Source organism: Zootoca vivipara, chromosome 14, assembly GCF_963506605.1.
Source record: "Zootoca vivipara chromosome 14, rZooViv1.1, whole genome shotgun sequence".
In the NCBI taxonomy this organism is placed as follows: domain Eukaryota; kingdom Metazoa; phylum Chordata; class Lepidosauria; order Squamata; family Lacertidae; genus Zootoca; species Zootoca vivipara.
In genome coordinates this window covers 29,311,242-29,338,555 of record NC_083289.1, presented here as the reverse complement: position 1 = coordinate 29,338,555, position 27,314 = coordinate 29,311,242, and the positions used below count along the sequence as shown (strand labels likewise).

At 46.2% G+C, this 27,314-nt stretch overlaps 2 protein-coding genes across 3 annotated transcripts; one reads left to right on the top strand and one right to left on the bottom strand.

Annotated features, from left to right (window-relative positions):
• Positions 1-117: 117 nt before the first annotated feature.
• On the bottom strand, positions 118-15,261 carry UBFD1 (ubiquitin family domain containing 1). 2 transcript variants are annotated; one of them, XM_035131682.2, is made up of 7 exons: positions 15,185-15,261; positions 12,815-13,090; positions 12,494-12,702; positions 11,651-11,716; positions 11,367-11,472; positions 8,286-8,368; positions 118-7,096 (listed from the first exon to the last, which is right to left on the bottom strand). In XM_035131682.2, the coding sequence occupies exons 2-7, from the start codon at positions 13,071-13,073 to the stop codon at positions 6,986-6,988; spliced, it is 834 nt and encodes a 277-aa protein (XP_034987573.1). In that variant the 5' UTR covers positions 13,074-13,090; positions 15,185-15,261; the 3' UTR covers positions 118-6,985. The 2 variants fall into 2 exon arrangements, with proteins under 2 accessions (XP_034987573.1, XP_034987572.1); XM_035131681.2 differs by lacking the exon at positions 15,185-15,261 and adding an exon at positions 13,826-14,039.
• Positions 15,262-15,361: 100 nt separating this feature from the next.
• Positions 15,362-26,765, top strand: EARS2 (glutamyl-tRNA synthetase 2, mitochondrial). Its single transcript, XM_035131680.2, has 9 exons — positions 15,362-15,500; positions 16,981-17,136; positions 19,472-19,661; positions 21,091-21,563; positions 22,860-22,968; positions 23,562-23,715; positions 24,559-24,689; positions 25,194-25,329; positions 26,455-26,765. Exons 1-9 carry the CDS (start codon positions 15,410-15,412, stop codon positions 26,536-26,538), a joined length of 1,524 nt encoding a protein of 507 aa, XP_034987571.2. The 5' UTR covers positions 15,362-15,409; the 3' UTR covers positions 26,539-26,765.
• The last annotated feature ends 549 nt before the right edge of the window (positions 26,766-27,314 follow it).

Here is a 27,314-nt window from a genome sequence, read left to right as displayed (position 1 = left end):
GCTACCTTGAGATGCCATCCTCCCCACCTCCAAACCTCCCCCTCCCCCAAAAAATAATTCAATAGCACTATCTGGAACAGGTACCATGTGAAAAACCACTCAACACAACCAAAAGTGTTCATTATCAAAGTTTAATTGACAAGACTGATTGATCTTACAGAATAGAACAAGGAGAATAATTGCCGGACAAAGTTACACTTAAAAATATTTCAGCAGTGCACGTCTAAGACTTAAATGTTCACCCAGCCTCATTCATGCCTTCCTGTTCCCATAACCGGCCCTGGAAATGATAAAACTGCTGCTCTGCAGAGGACCTGGGATGAGGGTGAATCAGGCCAGGCTATTTGGGATAGACACACTGCCTGCCTAGCTTCTGCCCATGCAAGGAACTGGCTTAAGATTCAGAGGGCAGGCACATGATGGTGCAAGAGAAATTCTCCCCAGCACAGGGCAAGTCTTCACACAGGAAGGGATACTGGGGGAGATGGAAGATTTCCTGATACTGAACACCTAATCCCAGCCCCTGAAATGCATCCATACCAGTGTTAAGCAGGTCTGTGTGTACATGTGCATGCCAACCACACCCCAGCTGGCTGCTTTCACTGCTTGGGCCCTTCTTGGGTGCTCCACTTGCTTGTGAAGCTGCCCACAAGGGGTGGGCATGATGTGGACAGGTCATTCTGGAAGGACTGGGAGACTAGGAGGGCAAGTGGTGAAAGCCTGTCCTGTAAGACCAAACAGCTAGCATGTGTCCGTGCTGGGAGAAGGGCATACTGAGGTTCCCTATGGCTGCAAGTCTGGAGGAGGAGAGGTCTCCAAATATGGCACCTTGGGTGGGAGAAATGCATTGCACAACAGAACCTAGGTTTTTGGCCCTGCTTAAGAAAATGGAAAGAAAATCAACAACTCAGCAAGAGCAAGATTAGCCCTGGAACACCATCTCCATTTCCTAGGCACCAAATGCAGAGTGATTTCCTACATGGGATGTTTCTGCTCCATGAGATTGAGACAAGTGCCTTTCCCAACCGGAGGTCCTCCAGATGTTTTAAACTACATTTCCCATGATGGCTAGGGCTGATTGATGCTGTAGTCCAAAACATCTGGAGTATACCTGGTTGGGGAAAGCAGGGCTGGAAACATGAGGCTATGTTTTTTTCCCTCCTGGCAGTTTTTTTTTTTAAAAAGAAAACTGAAAATCTGCCTCAAAAAGGATGGAGACCATGGGAGTGGTGAAAGGAGATATGCTCCCAAGGTGGTTTTTTCATTTAAAAAACCCACAGGGGAACACCCACCCACTTCTTTGTGTTTGCTGAAGCCTTCCCCAATAAGCAGACCAAACTAGCACCTGTAATCTAAAGTCAAGTCCTTTGATATTTCCTTCCACTAAGAAGAGACACCTCATTTCCCACTCAGACACTTTAAGAAGGTACACACACAAGCAAATGTTTTCCAACAGACTCATTAAATGATCTGAATATAACCTGCATGTAAACATGGCACCAGGGAGGCTTTTAAGCAGTGATGCTTTCAAGCTGCACAAATACACTCCCTCACAGAAAGGGATTGCAGTTTGGAAGCAAGCAGAGGCAAAGAATGATATCTCAGGCAGCAGGACAGGGCAGACAATGGAGGGGAAAAACAAAAACACCAGCAGCATTAGGAAGCCAGTTCTACTGAGGCCATCCAGTTCAGCCTTCTGCATCAATGTGGCTGCCCCTCTCTTGCACAAAAACCCAATTAATATTGGCATGCTGGAGGAAAGTCAAGACGCCCTCTCCTAAGCACAACGAATTGTCAGATTAGATACTCTTCCACAAGCTGGCGCTTTCCAGCGGTTTTGGACTGTGACTCCCAACACCTACAAGGGTCAGCCACACTGCTATCAAAATGTGTTCAATTGAATAGTCATAGAACCATAGAACTGTAGAGATGGAATGCACCCCAAGGGTCACCTAGTTCAACCCCCTGCAAGGCAGGAATCATAGATGGCTACAGATACACACATGGACTGAAAAAGACACAGCTGCATCTTCAGGCCAGGCTGTTGTGAATACACAGCAAGCTTGAAAAAGCTGCTTGTTCGTAGTCAGTACTTGAAGCAAGAGCTGCCTCCAGGACCAAAGGTGGAATCTTTTCTAAAGGCTCAAGTGGGGCTGTAGCTGCGTTCCAAATGCCCAAAGATCAGAATACAAACTCAAGCCAAGCTGAAGCTCCATCCCTCTCACTAGGGAATCTTGCTCGATAACCCCAAGGGTTGGCTCCAATGTTAGCTGTACTTAGAGGAGGCCCGTTGAAAGTAATGAACATGTGGTCTTTTGATTTCAATGGGTTTGCTCTGAGTTACAGCTGATGTTGGATACAGCACCCCAGGTGTGGTGGGAGAGGTTGAAGGAGAGAGAAGAGGAGCCTGATAGGTTAAGAGAAAGGCACTCTGCTTATGCTCAGAGGCAATTGCTTATATTTTCTTTACCTTCCCAATTTCCAAGGCTTTTGTCCTGGCACTAAACACAGGTTGTGGGACTAAGTTCAATGAGGCCGTGGCTCAAACAAAGCCACAATGCAGATGTTACAAGTTCAGATGGATCTTTAGACCTGGGCTGAGCAAATCCCCTGGGCTCCGAGGCATTAGCCACATGATGCAGATAATTTTTTTGAAAAATGGTTGGGCCTTGAGGAAGACTGGAGACTAAGAATTTGTGGCTTGCTTCTAGAGAGAGAGAAAAAGACAACTGATGCTTGGACCTAGAAATCATTTACCTATTCCATGCAGATGTTTCGCCACATCCCCAATTATGCAGACACGCCCTTCACATATAAAGACTGGAAGGCAACTCAAAGCATCAGCACATCATCTTATAAAAGGATAGGCCATGACAACCACTTTATCTGCACTTCCGGCCCCGTTACAAATTGTGCCTTTAGCTGCACAAATAGGAAGCACTTAGAAATTTGCAAGTACACAATCACTTTTAAACTGCATGTTCCTGGGAAAGATTTGAGCCACTGTAATGCTAATTTTTATTTTTTTAAAAAAAAGCCTAACGCAAGTCCTTTGGGAACCTTCAGGTGCCCTTGTACACAAGGAAGCAGGCAACCCACTGTCAGGACTCCTATGCCATTTACTTGTATTGTTGCTCTGCCTTCTAGAGCAGGGGTCAGCAAACTTTTTCAGCAGGGGGCCGGTCCACTGTCCCTCAGACCTTGTGGGGGGCCGGACTATATTTTGGGGAAAAAATGAACGAATTCCTATACCCCACAAATAACCCAGAGATGCATTTTAAATAAAAGCACACATTCTACTCATGTAAAAACACCAGGCAGGCCTCACAAATAACCCAGAGATGCATTTTAAATAAAAGGACACATTCTACTCATGTAAAAACATGCTGATTCCCGGACCGTCCGCGGGCCAGATTTAGAAGGTGATTGGGCCGCATCCGGCCGCCGGGCCTTAGTTTGGGGACCCCTGTTCTAGAGAGAAGCCATACTCCTTGAGAAGGTGGGCTGAAGCACTTGCGGGAAGGAGCTGGAGCGAACAGCCAAACAGTTTGGTATCGTACATGTCAGACTCCCTTCCACTTGTCACAATTACCCACTACCTTCAATATAAGAACACTAAGAGGAGCCAGGCTTCTGGATCAGAACCAAGGAGGCCCATCAAGTCCAGCCTCATCAGGCCAATCAGATACCCCAAAGGGAAGCCCACAACCAGGAATTGAGAGCAACAACACTTGCCTCACTCACAATTCCCAGAAACTGATATTCACAGGCATATTGCCTCCAACTTTGGAGAGAGCACATAGCCATTAAAACCCTGAAAGTGCTCTGATGTCCCTCCTGTTCTCCTAAAGCAGGACCTCTCTAGAAAGCAGACCAAAAGAGAAAGACCAAAAGAGAGTGGCCTCTCCTGCCCTTGCCCCACCTGAGCATCACTTGGTATAGTCCCCCTTGTGGGGGGGGAAGGGACTCCTGCTAATAAACAGATGCCAACAATACAGAGGTAAGGCACACACCTTCTTACAGCTTCCCACTCGTCCCCTAAAGCACAAACAACCTCAATACTAGTTGTAATTATTTGTGTGGATGCATCCGGTAAGGTCACTTTCATGGAAATGGAACATGATTGCAGAAGGCAGATGACATTGACACCAGATCTCTAATGTTTAGGAATGCTCATATCAAGTAGTCTTCTAATCCAGGAGGCACAGACCTGGGCCAGGGGTGTTTTCAGGTGCAGCCAAAGCTCAGACTGAGGCTGGCTCACCCTCCATGCACAACAAAGGATGCTCACAATGGGCACTACGGTGATCAAAGAAAACCAGAGGCAAACGACCCTTGAATTGAACTACAACACTAAGGAGAAGTATACCATGACAGACAGGTAGTTAAAAGACAGCCTTCCTTCAAAGGAGCCTGGGATGAGGAAATAAGAAGGGAGAAGAGCTATAAGTGGTACAGTGTCTGCCTTGCATGCAGAAGGTTCCGAGTTCAATCCCCAATGGCATCTCCAATTAAGGCTGGAAAAAGACTCTTGCCTCAAGCCCTGGACAGCCACAGTCAGTGTAAATACTGAACTATATAGACAACTGTCTGATTTGGTGAATGGAGGATAAGCCTGTTGGGTCTGGCCAAAGGTTGCCCATCTAGTACAATCCTGTTCCCAAAGCAGCTGACCAAATCCCTGTGCAAAGCCTCCAAGCAGGAACATGAGTGCAGCGGCACTCTGCCAACCTGCAATTGGTAAGCAACTGGTAAGACAGTGTCTTACGTCTCCAATGCTAAAATTTCAGCCAACCTTACTCTATAAGTATTTAAGGTTACTAGTTGCCAGTAGGAGTTGAGTTACTAGTAGAGATGTGTAAAATAATTGGGTACCCTAGCACATATACCCGGGGGGGGGGGGTACTGTAAAAACTCAGCATTTGTGGAAAGATTAAAAAAACCGTTATGCAATATTGTTCTACTAGGATGATGAATAAAAAGCTTTTGAAAGTAGCACTTGAAGGATTATAGCCAATTGACTGCTGCAATACTTCTTATATTCATGAATGAAATGCATGAATCATTAGTAGTAACAGCCTTGGGTTTAGGTTTGGTAAGAAAGAATTGCATAAATTTCAATTTCTCCAAATGCCTGTTTTTTCTCTAGGAAAACATGCCCTGACCCAACCATGGCATTATCATTTGAAGTTTTATATATCTCTATTCACACCTGGTGATGTTTAGGAGCGGGGAAATCAATCATCAAAACCAGACTGGTCTCTTCCACAAAATTGGATGGCACAGAAGTCAAAATTACTTCAAGGGTTCTTGAAATGTGCCCCCCCCCAACCAGGCACAAAAAGATTTATACAATAGCTCAGCAGAAAGTAAGATGGCCAACTCAACTGAACAAGGGAGGTCTCTGGATGCAATTTGTCTGAGTTGTTCTTAAAAAGCATGAACCTGAGGGAACTTATCCTGAATGAGCTAGGCTGGAATGACAGCCACTCTGGCTCAGTTCCTACCAGGATCAATGCTAATCATGATGTTAAGCCACACTTCAAGTTCACCTAGGCAAAGACTCAAGGAACACCTGCTTGGAAGATAGGGTGCAAGGACACCTGTGGGTCCCCCATGTGGCCAAGGAACAGGGTGATGGCCAGCTACTCGCTCAGCTGAAAACATGGTAGAAAGAGCACCAAACAGGGGGGGGGGGACCTGTAATCTAAAGCAAATTCATGTCTTCCTCAGGCACCACAGGCCACACAGTGGACTAGAGTTCTGGTATAATGAACAAAAAGCAAGTGACCACCACTTTGTTCAATTTTAACCATCGTTTTATGGAAAAGCTGCTAAAACATTTGACAATGCCACCAACCTCACATTAAAGGGTATGAAGAATGTCCTCTCTTGCTGTAGATAACAGCTGCAAACCCAGCATCTCTAGAATGTGCAGGAGAGCACATAGGTTCACACAGACCAGCCTTGCCTCTTCTTTGAACACAGGGAGGGACCTCCCTTCTGAGCACATTTGAGGCAGCTGTGTGACTGTACACACATTCAGAGGCCCCACTGATGCTGGGGTGATACTGCATGTGGTCTGGATGCAGAGCAAATGTTATATGTAAAACAAGAGATAACAAACCCATAAGCTAGCTGCAAAGTAATTCTTGGTAACAACAGGGATAGCCAAGAAATGCTTCTTAAGGCAGTCTAGATTCCCCCCAATAATGGCAGCAGAAAGGGAGAAAGAGAATGGCAGAACACAGAACAGAGTAAGCAACAGTCCAGCATGGCTGCAAGCCTCCTGCGTTATTAAGCTTCCTTCCTCTCAGTAACAGGCATGAAAACCCCCACTAAAGAATCATTGCCAGCATCTGAAAAAGGAGTCAAGCATCTTTGGGTTAAGAGAGTTGTCCCATTTTGCTACCAGAAAAGCTACCAGGAAACTTAAGGACGAGGAAGATATGGCTTCTGAAACCCCAAGTTTGCATACCATTTAAAAGTTTTCTTTTAGTATTAAAAAGGAGAGAGAGAAACCTACTTCTCAAGCTCCCAGTCACAAGTGCATACCTCAAACAAACCATAATGCTTGTTAATGAAGAGTTACGAAAATATCTGTCTCTTGTCCAAATCATGTAGAAAATCCTCAGCGGTGTGTCAGCATTTTTCTCCTTGCAGAAACAGAAAACCAGAAGGGCTACTACACCTGGCACAGTTAAAGTGTATTACACACAGTGGTTTGTGAATTAAGATTTATTGATTTCCATCATATTTGCTTTTTGTTTTTAAATATGGTTGAAGCTGGGCTGCCGAACAAAGGCTGCTGCTGCACTTTTTAAGTTAAAAATAAACTAATGGCGAGAGATCCCCACCTCTGGCGTCCTCCCAGGCCTCTTTGAGATCGTATCGATAAGAAGTTCCAGGACGACCCATGTCCAGGCCTCTCCTAGCAGTGTCCTTAGGTTCATGTCAGTCTCCAGTGCCAGAGGTGAGCGTGCCTTCAAAAATACTGCCACTTCCCCAGCACTGTGTCCTTGATGGCATCGACGTATTGAGTAGGCACCCAATAGACCCAGTAGTAAGAGGCTTCAGTAGGACCCAGCTGGAAGGCCTGGAAGATGTGGGAAAAGAACAGGAGGCTCAGGATTAAGGTCTCTCAAACGATGGCCACCTCATTCAACAATGGGACCAAGCCAGATCCAGCAGTTTCCTGAGGAGAAGCAGTTCTCTCTCAAAACACTGAAGAATATAAGAAAAGCCTGCTGGATCAGGCCAATGGCCCACCTAGTTCAGCATTCTGTTCTTCCAGTGGCAAAGCAGATGCCTCTTTTGGGAAACACACAAGCACGATTTGAGCACAAGAGCACCTCCTGCGGTCTTCAGCAATTGGTATCAGACACTTGCAGTTTATACATATTAGGGTGTTCAAAGTATTTCACGTACGTTATCCCCAAACCCTTACAACAACCAAGCAATGCAGGCCATCACTACCACCACCATCTCCATATTACAGACAAAGTAGTCAAGGCAGAGAATATTGGCTTGCCTCCAGCAAGGTGAACTCTTTGCCAGATACTTCTTTGCTCACACGTAGAGACATTATGCATTTTGCCAACTGGGCTCAGACTTTTGAATATAAAAGCCAAATCACGGTTTGGTGCTTAAGGAATGAGCTCTGTGCTCACACACTGCGCCGCCTCCCCCTCAGGTGTTCTGCTTCAATTATTTACTCCTGCACTTGTGCAAACCAGTCAGCTGCTGCATCCAAACTGTACTACAACTCCCATCATGATCATCCTTCTTGACCGCTGGCCATGCTAGCTGATGGGAGGTGTAGTTCAGCAACATCTGGAGAGCCATAAACACACCCCTTGGTCCTCACTAAACACCAACTTCAGTTCTCTTTGTGAGAGGAGGAAAGAGAAGGAGATGCATAAACTCTCAAGTGGCAAATAAACCAAAGAGTTAATGAGATTGTTATGTAAGTAGAGACCCTGTGCCCCTGTGTGTTTCTGTCCACTGAAGGGAGAAGTACTTCCTCCGTAGAAAATAGAAGAGAGGCAGACAGTTCACAGGAGTTCACTGAATGCTGAGTCTTCTTGCAGGGTAAAAAGCAGGGTATGTGATCCTCTCTATGGAGAGTGCTGCATGAAAAGTACAGAAGGAAGAAAGGCTTCCCTCCGATTTAGCCCTTATGCTGACTGCTTTTCTCATAGGAATGTAGTCTTCTCCTGAAACCCTGGGCTTAACATCTGCAACAGTTCAGGTGCAGTAGTTTTTTGCAGAGGACCGTTCCTTACCATCATGTGATAATCCTCATGTCCTTCGATAGGTTCACTCACCACGTTCTTGATAGACCCCATGGGCAACTTTTCTGTTCTTTCTGCATTGAAATAAAACATGTCAACTTGGGCAGGATGACATTTCACACCATTCCTCCACTCTTCCTTCCAGAGCTTCTCCATCCCATCAGAATGTACGAAAAAGGAAAGGCTTCCTCAAAACTGCACCAGCCCCAATACCTGATCCCAACAACCTCTCCTCTTCCAAAGAAGACCTTCCCTCCACCCCGAATGCTCTTTGCATCACTCAACTCACTGAAAGGATTCAATAAATAAATAAATAAATAAATAAATAAATAAATAAATAAATAAATAAATAAGGCTTTCTACTGCCAAGACAAAAGAAATTTATAAACCCCATATGAAGCTTAATCCTTAAAGTTCTTGTTGTTTCCCTAGTTCACCCCCTAAACAATTCCTGTGGCAAGAAATCAGATAGAATTAAACAAAACAAAAGTATGGTCTGTCTGCAAGACCACACAGCGACAAAATGAGAATGCATTTCAATCTCTTATCAGCTTATTTCCTCCCTATTTTAAGCTGGTCCAAGGCCAGCATAATAGAGTGTCACATTTCCTAGCCAACAGATGTGCCTTTTTGCAAAAGGAGAAGATACCCCTAGAGCAGGCATGTCAAACCTGCGGCCCTCCAGATGTTTTGGACTACAATTCCCATCTTCCCCAACCACTGGTCCTGCTAGCTAGGGACAGGGTGGATTTGATTTAAATCAAACTGATTTAAATCACTAGTCAGTAAGGCTTGATTTAAATCATAGTTTTCTACATAAAGACTAATTCTTGCTGGTATAACTTTAATATGCAAGTAGATGAAGATTTTTAGAATAACAACTTTTCATATTAGTTTTTTATCCCCAGTTTAATGGTTTATTCATATTTGGACAACTTTACTGTTGTACTTAGGAAGGAGAAAAATAATCATTACCTTAATAATAACAATTTAAATAGATTTATTCAACTGAAACAATAACATTACAGCATCTGTTATTTGCTTAAACAAACATCCATGTTTGTTAACTAATTTGGCTAAACAAAAACAATATATATATATTTTAAGAAACTTAGACTGTCAGCCCAGCCTACACATGAAAAACCTAAATACTGTCCACTCCAAACAATCAGAAAAATATTGTTTCTATTCTATTCACTGAACTTCTTGAAACTTAGCACTGAAGGGGTTGTTTCTGTATTCATAGGTTTGTAGAACAATAGGATTAAGGTCTTTTTCTCAACTCTGTTCATGTTATAACATTTTTGCTGTGAAGAAGAGGCATGTGATCTCTGTTGAGTCAAATTCAGTTTTGAGAACTGCAAAAGTAAACCAAGCACCTGTGATAATATCTTGTAGGCAGAGAAACTGCCCAATAATCTTACAAAAACCTCTGGAAGAGCATGACATTGTGAATGGATTAATGGAATTTATTTACCCCAAAAAATAAACATATACAACCTTATTCTACATACCGGTAATTAAAAAACTAATCTTTATTTCATGATGGAATAACCTTTGGATGGTAATATATTTTCCATCATTGATTTTTATCCACCCTGGCTAGGGATCATGGGAGTTGTAGGCCAAAACATCTGGAGGGCCACAGGTTTGACATGCTTGCCCTAGAGCAGGCATGTCAAACCTGCGGCCCTCCAGATGTTTTGGCCTACAACTCCCATGATCCCTAGCTAGCAGGACCAGTGGACGGGGAAGATGGGAATTGTAGTCCAAAACATCTGGAGGGCCGCAGGTTTGACATGCCTGCCCTAGAGGATGCTGAGGCACTCAGGTGGTCTCTCTCTTTCCCCAATTTGCCAGGCAGAGAAGTGAACTGCCAGGTGCCTGACCCTCCCCAGGTGGGCTGCTGCAAGAACAGGTGATGGTTGAAGTGCTCCTACTGCTAAGGAGTTGGATTGGGAAAATCCAAACTCCATTTAATGAAATTGGTCATTACTGCATTAGAATATTATTCAGTCATATCAGTAACTATTAAGAAATCATAATACAGAGATCACCACTGTTGTGACTGAGCCCAAATCAAGCACTTTGTGCCCATTAATTTCATCTGGTGAGAATGAGCTTAGCTGCTATTGAAACCAAATGGGACATACAACAGCTTAGTATGGGCTACACCGTGCCTGTTACTCTGTGTGAAGGTCAAAAACATCTAAACTAGTAAGCCCCAACTTTCAATGGAAACCAGAGTGTAGCAAAAGTATGCTGCTCCTCAACTAGCCTTGTTAAATGAAACTCAGAAATACCCATAATTTCCCGCAGACTCTTTAGCCCTTTCAACTCCACGCATCATGCCTGCTCAATCCAGTTTTGCATCTAAAGAAAGCCTGGGGCTGCAAACCAGCAGGAAGTGCAGCTTACAGAGCCACTAAAATACTGCCCAGAGTTCAACCAGCCAGTCAGATCAACAAAACCTCTCTAAGGACCCTCTGTACTGCAAGTGCTGCTTTTAATGGTCCCCCACTCTGCCCAGCCCCTCTGCAATGTCCTGATATTTATGAAACAGTGGTATATAAATAAAGTGCCACTGGTGTGTGTGTGTGTGTGTGTGTGTGTGTGTATAGAATGCCAGCTCTCTCAATGGATCAGATGTTTCAGCATTCAGAGCCTCCCTCCTGGATGGTTCTTGGGACACAATCAGCTCAACTCCCTACCACAAAAAGACTCCTGCACAACAGACCCAAGGGGCACAGGCAGAGTATTAAACACTGAAGTGCCACAAAACCCTCATATACTAGGTAGCTCAAACCCTTCAAGCAGGCCAAAGTATTCATGGGCCAAAGATGTACAACCAAATGCACTCTAGGGTATCTAAATCACCAATGCTTTTTACGCTCTTCAAGCTTCACATGAATTGTAGCATGTTTCTACTCATTGCTCCAAAACCATCACTGGAACAGGATGACTCTACAGGCTCAGAAATCTTGCAACTGTGAAACACTAAACACGCCATCAGTACTCCTCCAGAGATAAGTCTCCAAGGTCCCCCCAAAGTATACAATTCTGAACACCTACCTTTAGTGCCAATCCAGAGCTGATCCTGTTCGAGTTTAAAGGTGAGCCGCACTTTTCCACCCGACTTGTTGTACATGCCCGATAAAGGAACAGTTGGCAGGCGCTCCTAAGAAGTCGAGAACAGAGGTCTTCTGTGAACAACAGGAAGCTTCTGCCAGCTTTACAGCACAAAGTTTAAAAAGCCACCCTCCTCTACAGGACACAAGTGTAGGAGAGAAGGAAGAGCCCCAGAAACTGCCACTGGCTCCTATAGACCTCGACAATGATACAGCCTACTCACACACCTGGGCACCCTTGACAGAAGGCATCACATCTTCAGGTTTTCCTTTATCTAACACTTTCCTGTGTTGCTGTAACAAAGCAGAAATAACAAAATAAACATGGCAAAAGCCTAGAAGATTTTCCCATCCACCGACTTGCTAGCACATTGAGATTTTTAAGAATTTCAAGAAGATACACAGATAACTAGTTACCTCTTATGTTAGCCACACAATCCAAATGCAATCAAGAAATGCATAGTATGTATTCTGTCTATCAGTAGTTATAAATTCACACACTTCCCTAAAATTCAAGAGTTTACACCACAACTTTGGTGAAAGCTATCACATTAGTAACTTTGCAAAGGAAAGCATGAAAAGGTCTCACAGAGATTCCCACCTCAAAACTGGCCAGTTGATAGCAGAATTAGCTATTGGCCAAAGGTGACAAAGTCCAATTCAAGTTGAAAATCTTTAATAAAAATTATTATTTTTATAAAAAAGGCCAAATTCAACAGGACTACCTAAAGGGCAGTACCATTTGGCTGCAAAATGTTATTGTTTGCTAAATTACAGTCACTACACTGTCCATTCCACTACGGTTAAATAGAGTTCAAATGGCTCTTCAACCTTGGACTTGCAGATAGTTTTTAGGCAACTTGCTCTCTCAGTTATTGGAATAGTGATCTAACCAGAAGGCTGTTGCAGGAATTATCAAGAAAAGGAGCTTCAAGTTAACCTGTCACTGAAGCACGTGGACCTCAAGGTCCTTCCTTTTAACAGGTCTATGGTCAAAAGGGGTACTCCCATTTTACCCCATTGTACACCTTCAGTCCAAACAAGCCACCTAGGCTGGCAGGTGTAACCAACCTTTTGTCTGCAAAGGGGCTCCTTTTTGGTCTCTTCTGATTTCACTTCCTGCTGAGCAGCATCTTTCGGTGTGTTTACTGCCAAGACATCATTGATAGTTGAGCCAACCACCATTATTTTTGCTCCATTGATCACTTTGATTTCCCGTAAAGTTTTATCCTCTGGTAGAAGTCCTTTGAACATGACCTTCTGCATTGCAGGTGGAAGGCCTAGCAAAGAAGGAATCAACAGGGAAGACTTTTTAACGCAGGAATTTCTTCCAGATATGATGGGAAGGTCACGTGGTAGAATTACCTCTCCATAAAACACAGACAGCCTCACCTGTGAGTGAGTGGATTTTCTGCTTCAGGTCAGCCCCTGTGTTATCAAGTGGGAACTTTAAGTCATACTTATTTTTGTTCCAGATAACTTTTAGCTCAACCAGCTCTTTCCCAGTCTCAGAATCGCTGCCATTGCTGACAGAAGCCTGAGGGTCAGGTGGATCACTTTGAGGATCATCAGTCTCCAAAGGTTTCTCAGCAGAAAGAGGATCGCTGCCATCCCTGCAGCCTAGAGGCGGATTCTCAGCTTCTGCATCCATGCTGGTGTCATCCGAATCTGCAAAGAAAGGAAACAAATGAGAACAGCCCCCTTGTGAGAGGTGGGATCTGTATACATACACTCCTTATGCACTGTTTTGGGACAACATAACCACTCAAAACAAAAACGAAAACCCCCACCACTTCAGATTAAGACTTCAGTCAGCGCTGAATTATGTCAGTGGCAGGTGCAAAGCCAGCTCAAAACACTCCCAACAGGAACAATTTTCTCTTTGTTCAATAGCACTTATCCCAGTAAGTCTCCTCCACCTGTACCCACTTGGTGAGCAGAACACTACTTTCCCCACTCCTATGCCTTGCAGTGCTTCTCCCTACACCCCCGCCTCTGCACCCGCCCCCAGTTTAGCGGGCCCAGCCCGTGTCAGGGATGAAGCCAGGCAGACCTCGGCTACCCGCCTGGGAAACTCCCCTCCCTCGTGCCAGGGCGCCTCCCCCGAGGAAAACCCTCCGAAGCTTTCCTGGGTGGGTGGGTCGCGCTTTAGGAAAAGTGGCTCAAGGCACGAGAGCGGCCAGGAGGCCGAGAGAGGGGAGGCAGGTGAGGGTGAAGGATGGACCTCCAGCCCAACCCAGCCTAGTCGCTGCCTTGAGGGGGGAATTTGGGGCTGCCCTGGCACGGGGAGAGGGAAGACCGGGGGTCGCCCACCCCCAATGTGTACTGCCCGGGCCTTGGCCCCTGTTTCCCTCCGCGCGCCCCCGCCCCTGGCGGACCCCGCTCGCTCTCTCGCGCGCGCACCGGGGGAGGCAGAGGCGGCAGCCATGATTGTGTACAACCCGCCCGGAGGGGTGCCGGGAAAAGCGCCGGGCGGTCTGGATTGGCCTCCGTCGGCCTCCGTAGCCCGCCTCTTCCGCCTCGAAACCTTCGCTCGCCGGTCCGGATGTTTTGGACTACAGCTCCCGCCACTTCCTTCACCCCACAGCCAGCCAGCCAACATGGCTGTTGTGGCGGCAGGGGCTGATGGGAGTTGTAGTCCAAAAGTCCGGTGGAGGGCACGAAGTTGGCGGAGGTAATAGCGTTGAAGTTTCACGCGGTTTGGTTTTGTAAGTCGCCCAAGCTGGAGAGGCGGTGGGAAAGCCTTAAAGAAAGATAGAAATGGGAATGACGCTTTTTAAAAAAGTAAAAATAAATAAATATTCTTTAATTATTTATTAAATATTTGACACAGTTTTGACCACCGCCTTCTTGCTGCCAATTCTGTCTGTTGTTGTTATTTATATCCTGCTTTTACTCCACAAGGGAACTCAATGTGGCTTCCACAAATACAAATATATATATATATATATATATGCGAATCATTTAAAAGTAATTAACCTCTGACAGAATTAAAACAATATAAAAAATAAATGTATTACAATACAGCTAATAAAACAGCACTATCAAAAGCCAAGTTTTCAACGCCCCTCAAAAGAGCCTCAGTGGAGCAGGAGAACACAGGACCAGCCAGCCAATAAATGGAAGTTAATCAGAATAAAGTTACTAGTCCATTTTTTGCCACAAGACACTGGTTGCTTTTACAGGAACATACAGTTACTGAGTCTTAGCACAGCCAGTCTCCAGGAACTCTGGCAGGGACTCTTTCCCACCCAGAGACCTTTTGCATGCCAGGCAGCTGCTCTGCCCCTCACCTAAGGTTGGCTTCCCTAGAGTAGGGTGGCCCTTGGAGCTCTGCAGCAAGCTTGTCTCCCATAGGGGCAGTGGCCGACTGGTGGCTGCCATTTGTTGTGCTGCCATACACTAAAGTTTTAGATTATTGTTGCTAACTAGTCTTATTGATAATTTTATTGTTTCATATACTTTGTTTCTTTTTTTGTAAACTGCTTGAAGAGGTTTTTTTTACAATCAAGCAGTGTACACATTTTATGAAATAAATAATATAAACACACACGTATAAATATATATAAAGAGTAAATTGATTGGAACACCTTGATCCAGGTTCTATTAGCCAAAAAAACCCCATAAAAATAATGTATATATAAAAATAAATCCACCCTCTCTTCCTCCCCTTAATATAGAATAGAAAAATAGAAATAGAATAGAATAGAAAAATAGAGATACTATTAAAATTTTAAAATAATTAAAAAATAAAAAGTAAACCTAATAGGATTTGGTCCCACTTCAGCGTTGTCCCCTTTCTGCGGCCGCTTCCGAGCGCAGTCAGCGAGGACGCGGTTTCTTTAAGTCTGGCCCCGCCCCTTGTTCCTGTCGGAAACGGAATGACCGACGGAATGTAGCCAATGGGGCGCGGAGGGCTGGGTCTTATGTTAGACCACGTGCGCTTCTGCCGCTGCCTGTTGAGTCTACAGCTGCGAGGCCGCTGCCATGGGACTGGGCTCTGTAGCGGTGGGGGATGCCTTGCGAGGTGCAGCCCGGGGGTCCGGCGTGCGGGTGAGGTTCGCGCCCAGCCCCACAGGTGAGCTGCCCCGGAGCCACGCGGAGCTCCTCGCCTGTAGCTGCCGAAGCCGCGGGGACTTCCTTGGGCCGCTGCCTGACACGATTAGGGTGCTTTTGTGCTACCTTCCCGGGTAGTTTGCAAAAGCGATTCCCCAATTCGGATATTATCATCTCCGAATGCGTGTTTGCTGATTTTTGAAACTATAGCTGGAAAGTCAATAGGATGTGCAGGGAAATAAAAAGAGAACGAAACCCCGCAGCTGTAACTGTACCAACAACAACCACAACAACAACGGGATAGTCTGAAACAGGTTTAAGAGAACCCGTCAGGGGAAAGGCAAATAACCCCTTCCATAGCAATGCATGAGTCGTTGGAGGTTTGTGTAATACAGTACACTATTGTTGGTTATAATTGGGAACCACACTATGTCAAAGTGATTATGCATATATAACAAGTATTAATAGGTATCAATTATTATTTTTTACCTGCCCTTCACACTAAGGTCCCAGGATGGGTTACACAGCATTCAAACTACTGTATATTAAAAACAACTTACAGTCATAAAAATAATATGGTCTCCCAAGATCCTAGGCCTCTGACCACTACACAACACTTGCTCATTGAGTTATATATAAGTAACCACCAAAAATGTTTTGCTGGTGGGATCTAGTCAGCTTCATGAATCTCGTGAGTTATGCAGGCCTAATGAATGCCTGTTGGTTTTTATGACATTGGAGCTGAGATGCTGCTGTTAGGCCCTTGTTGTGTGTTGGGGAACAAAAACAAAGGGGTTTGTCAAAGGTGTCTCAGTAGAAATCATAGTAGATCATGGAAGCCTGAAGTTTGCTTACCCTTGTGGTTGAAGGTCCCTGAACCCAGGTGAAGTTGGATATGCGGGGATAGCACAAGAAGTGCCCAGGTGGATGGATCAGACCAAAAACCTATCTTATTCAGCCTTCCCCAACCTGGTGATCTCCATATAGTTTGCCTCACAACTCCCATTGTAACAGTGCTGGTTTGCAGAAGGTGGAAATTCTATTCCATCATAGCTGCATCCAAGAAAGGCCAAGTGCATGTTTCTGGGAAGCTCATAAAGGTGCCTTCCTTTGTTAATCAGAGGTAGACTGCTCTTGAACACAGAGTTCCATTTCAGCTGTCATCGTTAACATCTCTCAGCACACCTTTTCTCCCTACTTTTTCCTATTCCTCTTTTGAAAGTTAACTAAGTAAACGGTCGCCTCTTTCTCTTGGGGCTGTGATATGCATTGCATGTTCTGAACCAGCCAGCCTGAATTCTAATATTATTTTGAGAAGGAAGATAGTTTTCAACTGCTTGCACATTTCAGACCGTTCACTTTTCTCCTGCTCATGTAATTGGAAATGGAATGACTCTTGATGTGGAGGTTCTCTTTTCAGCTAGAACAGCAGGCAGCCTCTGATTATAGCACCAGAGTTGTGCCTCATGTACCCTGTTCTTCCTTTTCTACATGCTGTGCAGGGTTCCTGCACCTAGGTGGCCTGCGGACTGCTTTGTACAACTACATTTTTGCCAAGAAACACCAAGGGAGCTTCATCCTCAGACTGGAGGACACAGACCAAAGCCGGGTGGTGCCCGGGGCTGCTGAAGGCATAGAAGATATGCTGGAATGGGCAGGTAATTCTGCTTCCCCACACATGCATGCAGTTCAGGCTCTACCACAGGGGCCAAACAGTGTGTGGGGTTGCATCCTTTGCCAGGTTTCCTCAGGGAAGCAGTACCAGACGATCAGATCCTTAATAATAATAATAATAATTTTAATTTATACCCTGCCCATCTGACTGGGTTGCATTAAAATTTTTAAAAACTTCCCCATGCAGGGTTACCTTCAGATGTCTTCCCAAGGTTGTATACCGTAGTTATCTTCTTGACAACTGATGGGAGGCGTTCCACAGGGCGGGTGCCACTACCGAGAAGGCCCTCTGCCTGGTTCCTTGTAACTTCACTTCTCAGAGTGAGGGCCCTCATAGCTGGATCTCGGTGTCCAGGCTGGATGATGGGGGTGGAGATGCTTCTTCAGGTTTACAGGACTGAGGCCATTTAGGGTTTTAAAGGTCTTTACCAGCATTTTGGATTGTGCTCGGAAACGTACTGGGAGCCAATGTTTGTTCTTGGTTTTTCTGTCTTATCCAGGAAGTGGGGAAATAGAAAATATTCCCGCCCCCTCCTCTCGCCACCCCCACCTTTTTCTTTCCCAGCATCATCATAAACCACCTTGGAGAACAGGGCAGCTGCCCCATCACTCTCAGCAAGCTATCCACCCTCCCTGACGCTTAACCTCATAGAAAGGGGTTCAGACTCCCCACTCCTTGTTTTCTTGCAAAAAAAAAAAAAAAAAACGAAGCAAAACACAGTCTCCAGGTCAGCTGCCTTGGCCTCAAGGAAACAAATTTATTTGCTGATGGTGAGTTATCTACCACACTTTAGACACATATGACTTCTGTCCAGCAAGCGAAGAGTCGTACATCCGACATTCTGTGTTCAGTAATTGGATGGCTCCCTCCCACACTTGATTTGTTTTTCCACCTGCATTACTGCATAACAAAGAAAGTGCATTTTCTTTGTTACAGTTTTTCTATTTGGAAAGTTGGGATTTGCAAGATCCAAAAAGTGAGAGGGTTGATTGTTCCGGTGTCCTCGCCCTATGGCTGCACTCTCACAGGTGCCTAACTCACCTGCCTGCTTCTTGATGCTTTTGGCACTGGGGTGCCCACTTGTGCCTGCAGGATTGGGCCTCTTTTGCAAGTTTGCCTGCCCTTTTATACTCCAGGCTATCTTCCTCTAAATCTTGCTACAGGCATTTCCATCAGAAAAGCCTTGTTTAAAAGGGGGAAATGTGTGTATTGACCACTGGGCTGCAGCACAGTCCAGTTTGTTGGGATTTAAGTGACCTGGGAATGGGGATTATTTAAAAAATCAGGGGAGCAGATAATGAGTCCACCACTCCTGATAAAATCATCTTGTGATTATGGGATGTGGGGACTTTGAGCCTCTCTGGGATTTAAATGATCTGAGTCACTGTAAGCCTATCTCTGTCTGCAGAGTGCCTGGCTTTTCTTTACACCTTCAGCAGTTACTTGGGACACTTTTTTACATCTTTGAGAGTTTCCAAGGGTTTAGATACCATCAATGTTGCATTTTGAGGAAATTCTCTCTCAAAGAGTAGCAGGCTATGAATTTCCAATTTATTTTCCACAGATTTTCCCACTTGTTCATTGTTATTGTGTACCCAAAGTCTTGTGACCTTTTGGTTTTGGAATTCACCAAATCAGATTCGAATCTAGAAATCTCTGTGGCAAAACCCTTCTGTTTATCAGGTTTAAATGTCTCAAATATTTGGTAGTAATGGAACCAATCAAATATGTACTTTGCCTTATTTCCTCAAAACTTTTTAACTTCAATGGGTTATCTTCTTCCTTTAGGAGTACTTTATATGTTGGCCAGGTTCCTTGGGTATTTTCCCTCTTTACCGCACAGGCCTCTGTTGGAGAAGTCCACTAGGGGACTTTGGGTTCAAGCAATTTTTTATATTTCTCCCAGACCGTGATTAGCAATTTCCTAATAATATAATTGAAAAGAACTCTAGCTTTCCCATACACCAAGTACACACTTGGTGTATTGAAGATGGCACTAAATACTCCTATTGTTTTTTGGTTGTCTTTTTATTGCTTCTTTTAGTTTCTGATAAGGTATTGCATTGCATTGCATTGCATTGTGAATTCAAATTCTAAAGCTATAAAATGCAATATGTAAAAAATAGAAGAATCAGTTAGAAATCGTGCAGCATCTAGCACACCGCATTGCTCTTGCTCATGACAGCCAGAAAAATCATTAAGTGCTTGGCCATCCTCAGCAATTTCCAAGTGGTCCACGGGAGGGCAGGTTGGACCATGTTTGGGATCCCTTTGCTCTTGGTTGCTTCTGAAGAGCTGTCCCCTACCTCCCCTTGCAGGCATCCCACCCGAGGAGAGCCCTCGCAGGGGCGGCCCGGCGGCCCCCTACCACCAATCCCAGAGACTCAGCCTATACAGGGAAGCCGCAGAGCTGCTTCTGGAGAAGGGGGCTGCCTACCGCTGCTTTTGCACCCCCCAGCGCCTGGAGCTGCTAAAGAAAGAGGCGCTGAGGAACCGGCAGACGCCGCGGTAAGGATCAGGTGGAGGTTAGAGCTGGGTGTGCTCTCTGCATGGCTGCTGACGCAACCTGCGTGGCTGCTCAGCCGCAGGATTGCTCCAAGTCTCTCTATCTTTGACAATTCTGCATTCTCCCAAGGAGAGTCCTGAATACAGGTGGGATGGGGGATGACTTTTGGCTGATGTGGAATCAGGAGGCAGGGCTGGGTGACCCCCAAAGAATTGTCTGTGTGGGGCTGTGTGGACCTCCGGCCTTGACTCAGCATGCTTGTACTCAGGGATGGCCTTGATGGTTGGGAAAGGGCAGTGTTTGCCTAATCAGGCTTATCGACTTCAGAGGCTTGTTTCTCAATCCCCAGCAGTATCTGGAACAATATAGCAAGGACCTTTGCCTAATGCATTGCAAGGAGTTGGACTAATTCTATGAATCTTAGAGGGAAGGAGAGAGAAACACTAGTTGTGGCTTGATGCCCCCCTCCCCAAATTTCCTAAGTTTATGTTTATTGCTCTGCTGCTAATGTGGAGAAGGGCTTGGGAGATCTTTTGCTGTGGCTGCTTGTGGGCAACAATTTATCTTGCTCAGAGTGAGAACTTGGGGGGTTTGGGGGCGGGAGCGAAAGCCACAGAGTACAGGTTCTCTTTGTGGGAGAGAAAGAGAGGGACAGAGTCAGGAGACATAATTGAAATGGGGATGGGAACTATCGCTAAGACCATCTGTTTGTCTTCTTTTTTCTTTTTATTATGTTTATATCCCACCTTTCCTCCAAGGACGTTAAAGTGGCACACATGATTTCCCCTTTCCTCATTTTATCCTTACAAGGAACCCTGTGAGGTAGGCCCAGGCTGAGAGGCAGTGACTGGCCCAGGGGGCCCCCATTGAGCTTCATGTCTGAGTGGCGATTCGAACCTCAGCCTCCCAGGTCTTAGTCCAGCACACTAACCACTACACCACACTGGCTCTGTTTGAAACAAATCTGTTTGAATGATTTGCTTGTTTTTACCTAGGTATTTGGTTAAATTGGAAATACAGGGTTTTCGTTCCTGTAATTTTCCTTGTTTACCGTAGTCATTTATTGTACCTGTTTTTGTGACTTTTGTACATTGTTTTTCTCTGTTTTCATTGCTTTGTTCCCCACGCCGGGATTGAAAATACTGTGGGCTATAAATACTGCAAATGAATAATAATAAAATCAACAGGCAGGGAGTTCCAAAGTGCCAATGTGCGACCCCTGTAAAAGTTTAAATTCTGGAGACACGTTTCCTGCCTCCATCAAAGGCAGGGTGGTCCGGTCAGCTGGGATTCTGGGTTTCTCAAAGCCCTGGAGTTTTGTGCTGGTTCAGTTGAATGAGAACCAGAAGCTTAGGTTACAGATGAAGCCTTCCACTGCTGCTGCTGCTGCTGCTTCAGTTGTGATTCCTAACCCTGCCCCTCTCCTTACAGGTATGACAACAGGTGCCGCCACCTGAGCCCCAAGCAGGTGGCTGAGAAGGTGTCTCAGGGTGCTGACTCCGTCATGCGCTTCCGCCTGGAGGAGAACTCAGAGCCCTTCTGCGACCTGATCCACGGCTGGAGCAAGCACGTTGTCGCCAGCGTCGAAGGGGATCCGGTGATCCTGAAGAGCGATGGCTTCCCCACCTACCACCTGGCCAACGTGGTGGATGACCACGCCATGGGGATCAGCCATGTCCTGCGGGGGGCAGAGTGGCTCATCTCCACCTCCAAGCACCTCCTCCTCTACGGGGCCTTTGGCTGGGACCCGCCTCAATTTGGCCACCTCCCGCTGCTCCTGAACAAAGACGGCAGCAAGCTTTCCAAGAGGCAGGGGGACATTTTTGTGGAGCAGCTTGCGCAGGATGGCTGGTTGCCCGAAGCCCTGCTGGACATCATGACAAATTGTGGCTCTGGATTTACAGGTAATGAGGCCAATAGCGCAGAGCCCTCGGCACCCCAGCTAGCTGCCTCAGTTGGTGTGAATTCTCTGCTTATATTTGAATCCTGCTTATAAAATTAAGGGTGTCCCGCTTTTCTACCTTGTCTTGGCAAATGACTGTTCAGTGGAGTCTCTCCTGGAGCTGCTCCCTCCTCAGTAGGTAGTCCCTGGGCTTCCTGAGGCCTCCTGGGACATTTTCTGCTTAGCCCATCGATGTTGCTTCTCCATGGAATTCTAGTGTTGTGTGCCATCGATTCCAGTGGGTCCCAAAGTGGGGGGCAGTTGGATTACCTGGGCAAGGGAGCTGCAGGCAGGTGCTGGAGGTGGAAATAGTTATCATCAATGTTGATGAATTAATTAAGTTAAATAGTTGTACCTCAGAAGTCAAACACTTGCGACTCGAATGTTTTGGCTCCCAAACGCTGCAAACCCGGAAGTGAGTGTTCCAGTTTGCGAACGTTATTTGGAACCCGAACGTCTGACGTGGGTTCTACGGCTTCCAATTAGCTGCAAGAGCTTCCTGCAGCCAATCAGAAGCCGTGTCTTGGTTTCCAAACGTTTTGGAAGTCGAACGGACTTCCGGAACGTATTCCATTTGACTTCCAAGGTACGACTGTAATTGAATTTTGAATAGATGTGCAATTGTGGGTTGTGCAAACTGTTATTCTGAATACTGCTTTTTGTAGGGTAAGGTGAGGGCACTGGGTGTGCGTTTATGGAACCGAGGTAGCAGGAGTCTAATTCTTTGCTGAATGTAGGAAGCCCAGACTCTGGAGAAGGGGTTGCAGCTCAGAAATTCAATCCACAGTGGTACCTCCAGGTAGAGCTAGGAAAGAGTCCCTGCCTGAAACCCTGGAGAACAACTGCCTGTCAAGTGTTAGCAGTGCTGAGCTACATGGACCAAAGGTCCGATGGGGTAAGGCAGCTTCCTATGTTTCTAAAGCATCGCCTAACCCAGGAGTGGGAGATCTGCAGCTTGTGGGCCTTAATTAGCCCACAAAGCTGTTTCCCTCCAACCACACACCTCTTTCCCCTTTGCTCCCCACATCAGAGGTGACTGGTGGCTGCCATCCCTTTGAGGTCTGTTTGCAAGCCAAAGGGCATCAGAGGCGGTGCCGATCAGCTGATGGGTGCTGAGAGATGTGGCCTTGGCAGCCCACTTGCAAGGGGCCTGCACTGGAGCTGCTTGCTGATGAGCTTCACCTGAGCTCCTGATGGCATCCGGTGGGCATCTGTGAAAGACGAGTGCAGCGGAACTCTTGGGGTTTTTTTTTTGCAGATAACCGGATGGGTAGGACGTTGAAGGAGCTGATTGAGGAATTCAACATGAGCAAGATTGAAAGGCACTCGGCCCTGCTGGATCTTGAGAAGCTGTCCGAGTTCAACAGGTGAAGGAACCAGCTTCCATGCATTTCCTGATTGGCCGTTGATATGTGGGCTGTTTATCCCCGGGGGGAGGGTCTGCATCTGCTGAGCATCATCTTTTGGTCCCCTTCCCTGTTCCCTTCCTTGGAGCCCAGTCCCCCTCCAGCTCAGGGGTCTCTTTTGCCTCCTCCTTGAAGTCCGGCTGCATCCAGGGAAGAAAAAGCAAGATGTCACAGAGGGTGCAAACAGGCATCGCTGAGAAACTGAGGAAGTGTATCCCTAAAAGGTCATCCCACCCCTTATAGCTCAGCCGGTTAAAGCAGGCATCCCCAGGCCCTCCAGATGTTTTGGACTACAATTCCCATCTTCCCCGACCACTGGTCCTGTTAGCTAGGGATCATGGGAGTTGTAGGCCAAAACATCTGGAGGGCCACAGTTTGGGGATGCCTGGGTTAAAGCATGCTGCTGACAATGTCAAGGTTGCAGGTTTGATACCCGTGTGGATATTCTAGCTGCATATTCTAGTACTGCAGGGGGGTGGATTAAATGCTCCTCGGGGTCCTTTCCAACTCTTCAGTTGTATGATTCTAGGAAGTGGCTTTGTGTGTGTGCACAGGATCCACCTGACCCGTCGGATTGAAGATGACCTGCAACGGCAAGAGCTGGTGGCAGAGGTGCAGGCCTCTGTGGAGGAGACCTACGGGAGCCAGGTGGTAGACCGGGAGGTCCTTGAGAAGGGCTATGTGGAGCAGGTGCTGCTGCTTAGAAGGGTAAGTCAGGCATAGCTGGGGAAAGAGGGTGTGTGTGTGTCTGTGAACACGTGCACCTGCCTCTTTGCTTTCTTCTTGTTGTTTTGTTTTTAAATTAACTGCCAACATAAGGAAAGGAAACAAAGGCCCTAAATTTTAACACCGCAAAGCGTCACATCCTGGAAGCACAAAAGATACAGCACATAGATTTCCTTTACAAATAATAAAGTTATATAAAAATAACAGTGTCCTCCACCTGTGAGTTTCCTCATTATGATGAACACAGGTTCTATAAAGGCTTAAGTGAGCCAGATGATTTCCATACACTGGTGGCACTGAGTGACTGGGTGCCTCAATATTTGCATAAGAATTATTATTATTATTATTATTAGATTTTATATATATACCGCCTTATACCTGGAGATCTCAGGGCGGTTCACAGAAATAATCACAACATATATTATCAGAATAAAAACAACAACCCAATAACACCCCCCCCCAGAAAAGAGCCACATTTTAGAAGGGTATAGGACAGGCATCCCCAAACTGCGGCCCTCCAGATGTTTTGGCCTACAACTCCCATGATCCCTAGCTAAGAGGACCAGTGACAAGGGATGATGGGAATTGTAGTCCAAAACATCTGGAGGGCCGAAGTTTGGGGATGCCTGGTATAGGATGTCAAACAGATCAAAGGCCTGGTTAAAAAGGAACATCATGCTATATATGTTTCCTAGCTAGAAACTCTTCAGCTTGAAGGTAAGAAGGTGCCATGGGGCAGGGAGAGATGCGGTGTTGGGGTGGGGGCTCCAGCCAGGGGAACTGATCTGCTTGACTCTCTGATCCTCAGTGATCCTTCCTCCTCAGGGCCACATAAGCCGCCTCAAGGACTTGGTGTCACCCAAATATGCTTTCTTGTGGATCCGGCCCTCCGTGCCTCACGAGGAGCTGCAAACCATTTCAGCAGAGGCAGACAAAATAGGAAGGCTGGTTGTCAGGTGAGTTGCCCTGGACCTTGCCTGGTTTTTTTTTAACCCATTCAGATGTTGCAGCCACCTAGAGGTCTGGCCTCCTCCACCTTCCTCCTCACCTGAGTGACAGCAGGTACTTTCCATGCTGGAGTAAGCGCTTGTTTCCAGCCGGTCTCCCTCATATGGTAAATAAACAGTAGAACCTTAACATTATTTCAGTATGAAGAGTATGAAACTCTTAATCTCAGGGTTGTGGGTTTGTGCCCCACGCTGGGCAAAAGATTCCCCCACATTTGAGCCCCATATTGGGCATTGCAGGGGGTTGGGCTAGATGACCTTCATGGCCCCTTCCAATTCTATAATTCTATGACTCTTGGTCACATGAAAGGTCTTCTGCTAGTGAAACAATCTGCCCTGCAAAATGGATACGATAAATCACTTGGCATAGTTTTTCCAAGTGAAAACTGAGCCGCAGTTTAGAAAAACAAGTTTAAAGTAATATCCTTTCCCCCCCTAATTCTCTTCCCAAAGGTTGCTGGAACAGCCGGTTTGTGCTCTGACCCCAGAGGAGCTCGGCAAAGACCTGAGGCGGCTGCAGGAGCAGATAAGTGGGACCCAGTACAGTGGCATGATGAGACTTCTCCGCTTGGCCCTCAGTGGCCAGAAGGTAAATTTCCCTGGCCCCACTTCCCACATCTCATCACCTGAATTGCTCTGCTTTGAAAGCCAATAGCTGGCTTGGCTCTGCTAAGGGACATCAGTGGTAGTTTCTGGCATCTCTTTAAAATAAAAGAGCCATCCTGGTAGACTCGATATATTTTGGACTACAACTCTCATCAGCCCTAGCCATATCATGTTGGGGCTGATGGGAGTTGTAGTCCAAAACGTATGGAGGGCACCAAGTTGACAAAGGCTGACCTAAAATTATTTTTACCTCATTTTCAGCAAATCAGTGGCTTATAACAATAAAAGCACGTGAAATCAGTTAACACGGATGGACCATTCCTGACAATAATGAAAAAGTACGAGCAAAAACCCACAGGTCAAGCTACAGCTAGAATAAAACCAAGAATAAGGATGGATAGCTCAGTTGGTTAGAATGTGGTGGTGATAATGCCAGGGTTGCAGGTTCGATCCCCATATGGGACAGCTGCATATTCCTGCATTGTAGGGGATTGGACTAGACGATCCTCAGGGTCCCTTCCAACTCTATGATTCTGTGAGCCCTCCCCACACCCCGAGGCATGTCCTGATAAGCAAGTCTTTACTTGGTGCCTAAATGGCGACATGAAGATGCCAGCTAAACACCTAATACAGGATGCCAGTTTTTTAAATGTTATTCCATTTATTGGGCAGTGCTGAAATCATAGGAAGCTGCTTTCAGATGCTTTCTAAAAGTCAGATACTTGTTTATTTCCTTGACATCTGCTGGGAGGGCGTTCCACAGGGCAGGCACCACCACCAAGAACGCCCTGTGCCTGGTTCCCTGTAAGTTCACTTCTTGCAGTGAGGGAACCGCCAGAAGGCCCTCGGAGCTGGACCTCAGTGTCTGGGCTGGACGACGCCCCTTCAGGTATACTGGGCCAAAGCCGTTTACTCAGGAGGGGTTGTAGTGCACTCCATCAATGGAATTGTGGTAGGAATATGGAAGAGGGAAGGCTGTAACAGAGGCCTCTCAGACTCTAGCTTCCACAAAGCTTCAAGAGCTCCTGTTTTCAAGTAGGGAGGTGCTTCTTCCCGGTTGGCAAGGGCTCCCTCTCCCTTTCTGGAGTAACCTCCCTGTCCATTTCAGGAAGGACCCAGCGTTGCCGAGATGATGGTCTCCTTGGGGCCCAGAGAGGCCAGCGCACGGATCCAGAGAGCCCTTTGCAGCTGACCTGTTGAAGCAAAACAGCCAACTGAACTTTTAGTAGAGCTTGCATGTCAAGCCTTCCATGAAGCTTAAACACCTTCCTGTGGACCGCAGAGCATCTCACAGCCACGGACTTGACCACTTCTCTCTCTCTCTCTGTATATATATATATATATATATCTTTAAAAGTGCTCTGGGGTTGGCAGCCTGGCATTGGCACTGAGACCCTAAGGGGATTTCCGGTTCTAGTTGAGTCTGACGTGGCATTAATAAAGAAAGCAAAAACACTGGCTGGAGGTCAAATTGCCGCTGTGACTGCTTTCCACATGGCCTCGCGGCCATCGTCACCCCGCTGGGCATTTCTTCGGGACTTGGGGAGCAGCCTCAACCTTGGAAGCCACAGGAGAGTGAGCCAAACTGGGCTCTGAAGGTCCAGTTCCATAGAATTCAAAGGGTATTTTTATTGCATTACAATCTGAGATAATAAATTGCAGTAGGTTGGACTAGATGACCCTTGGGGACTTTCCCAACTCCACAATTCTCTGGTTCTATAAAAAGGAGCAATAAAATACAATTGAAAATCAACATGAATCCTTGATGTGACATTTGCACCATCATCAGCCACAAATCCAGAGAGATGCCGTGGTCCTGCTGGGTATAACAGCATCTCCTGTGCTCAGTGTAGTCTCTTTGCCCAGGGCTGGATTAACCATTAAGCAAAATAGGCATATGCTTAGGGCATCAAGGGAAGGAGGACACTGCGGGAATTTCCCCTTGCCGGATTTACCATGGACCATATG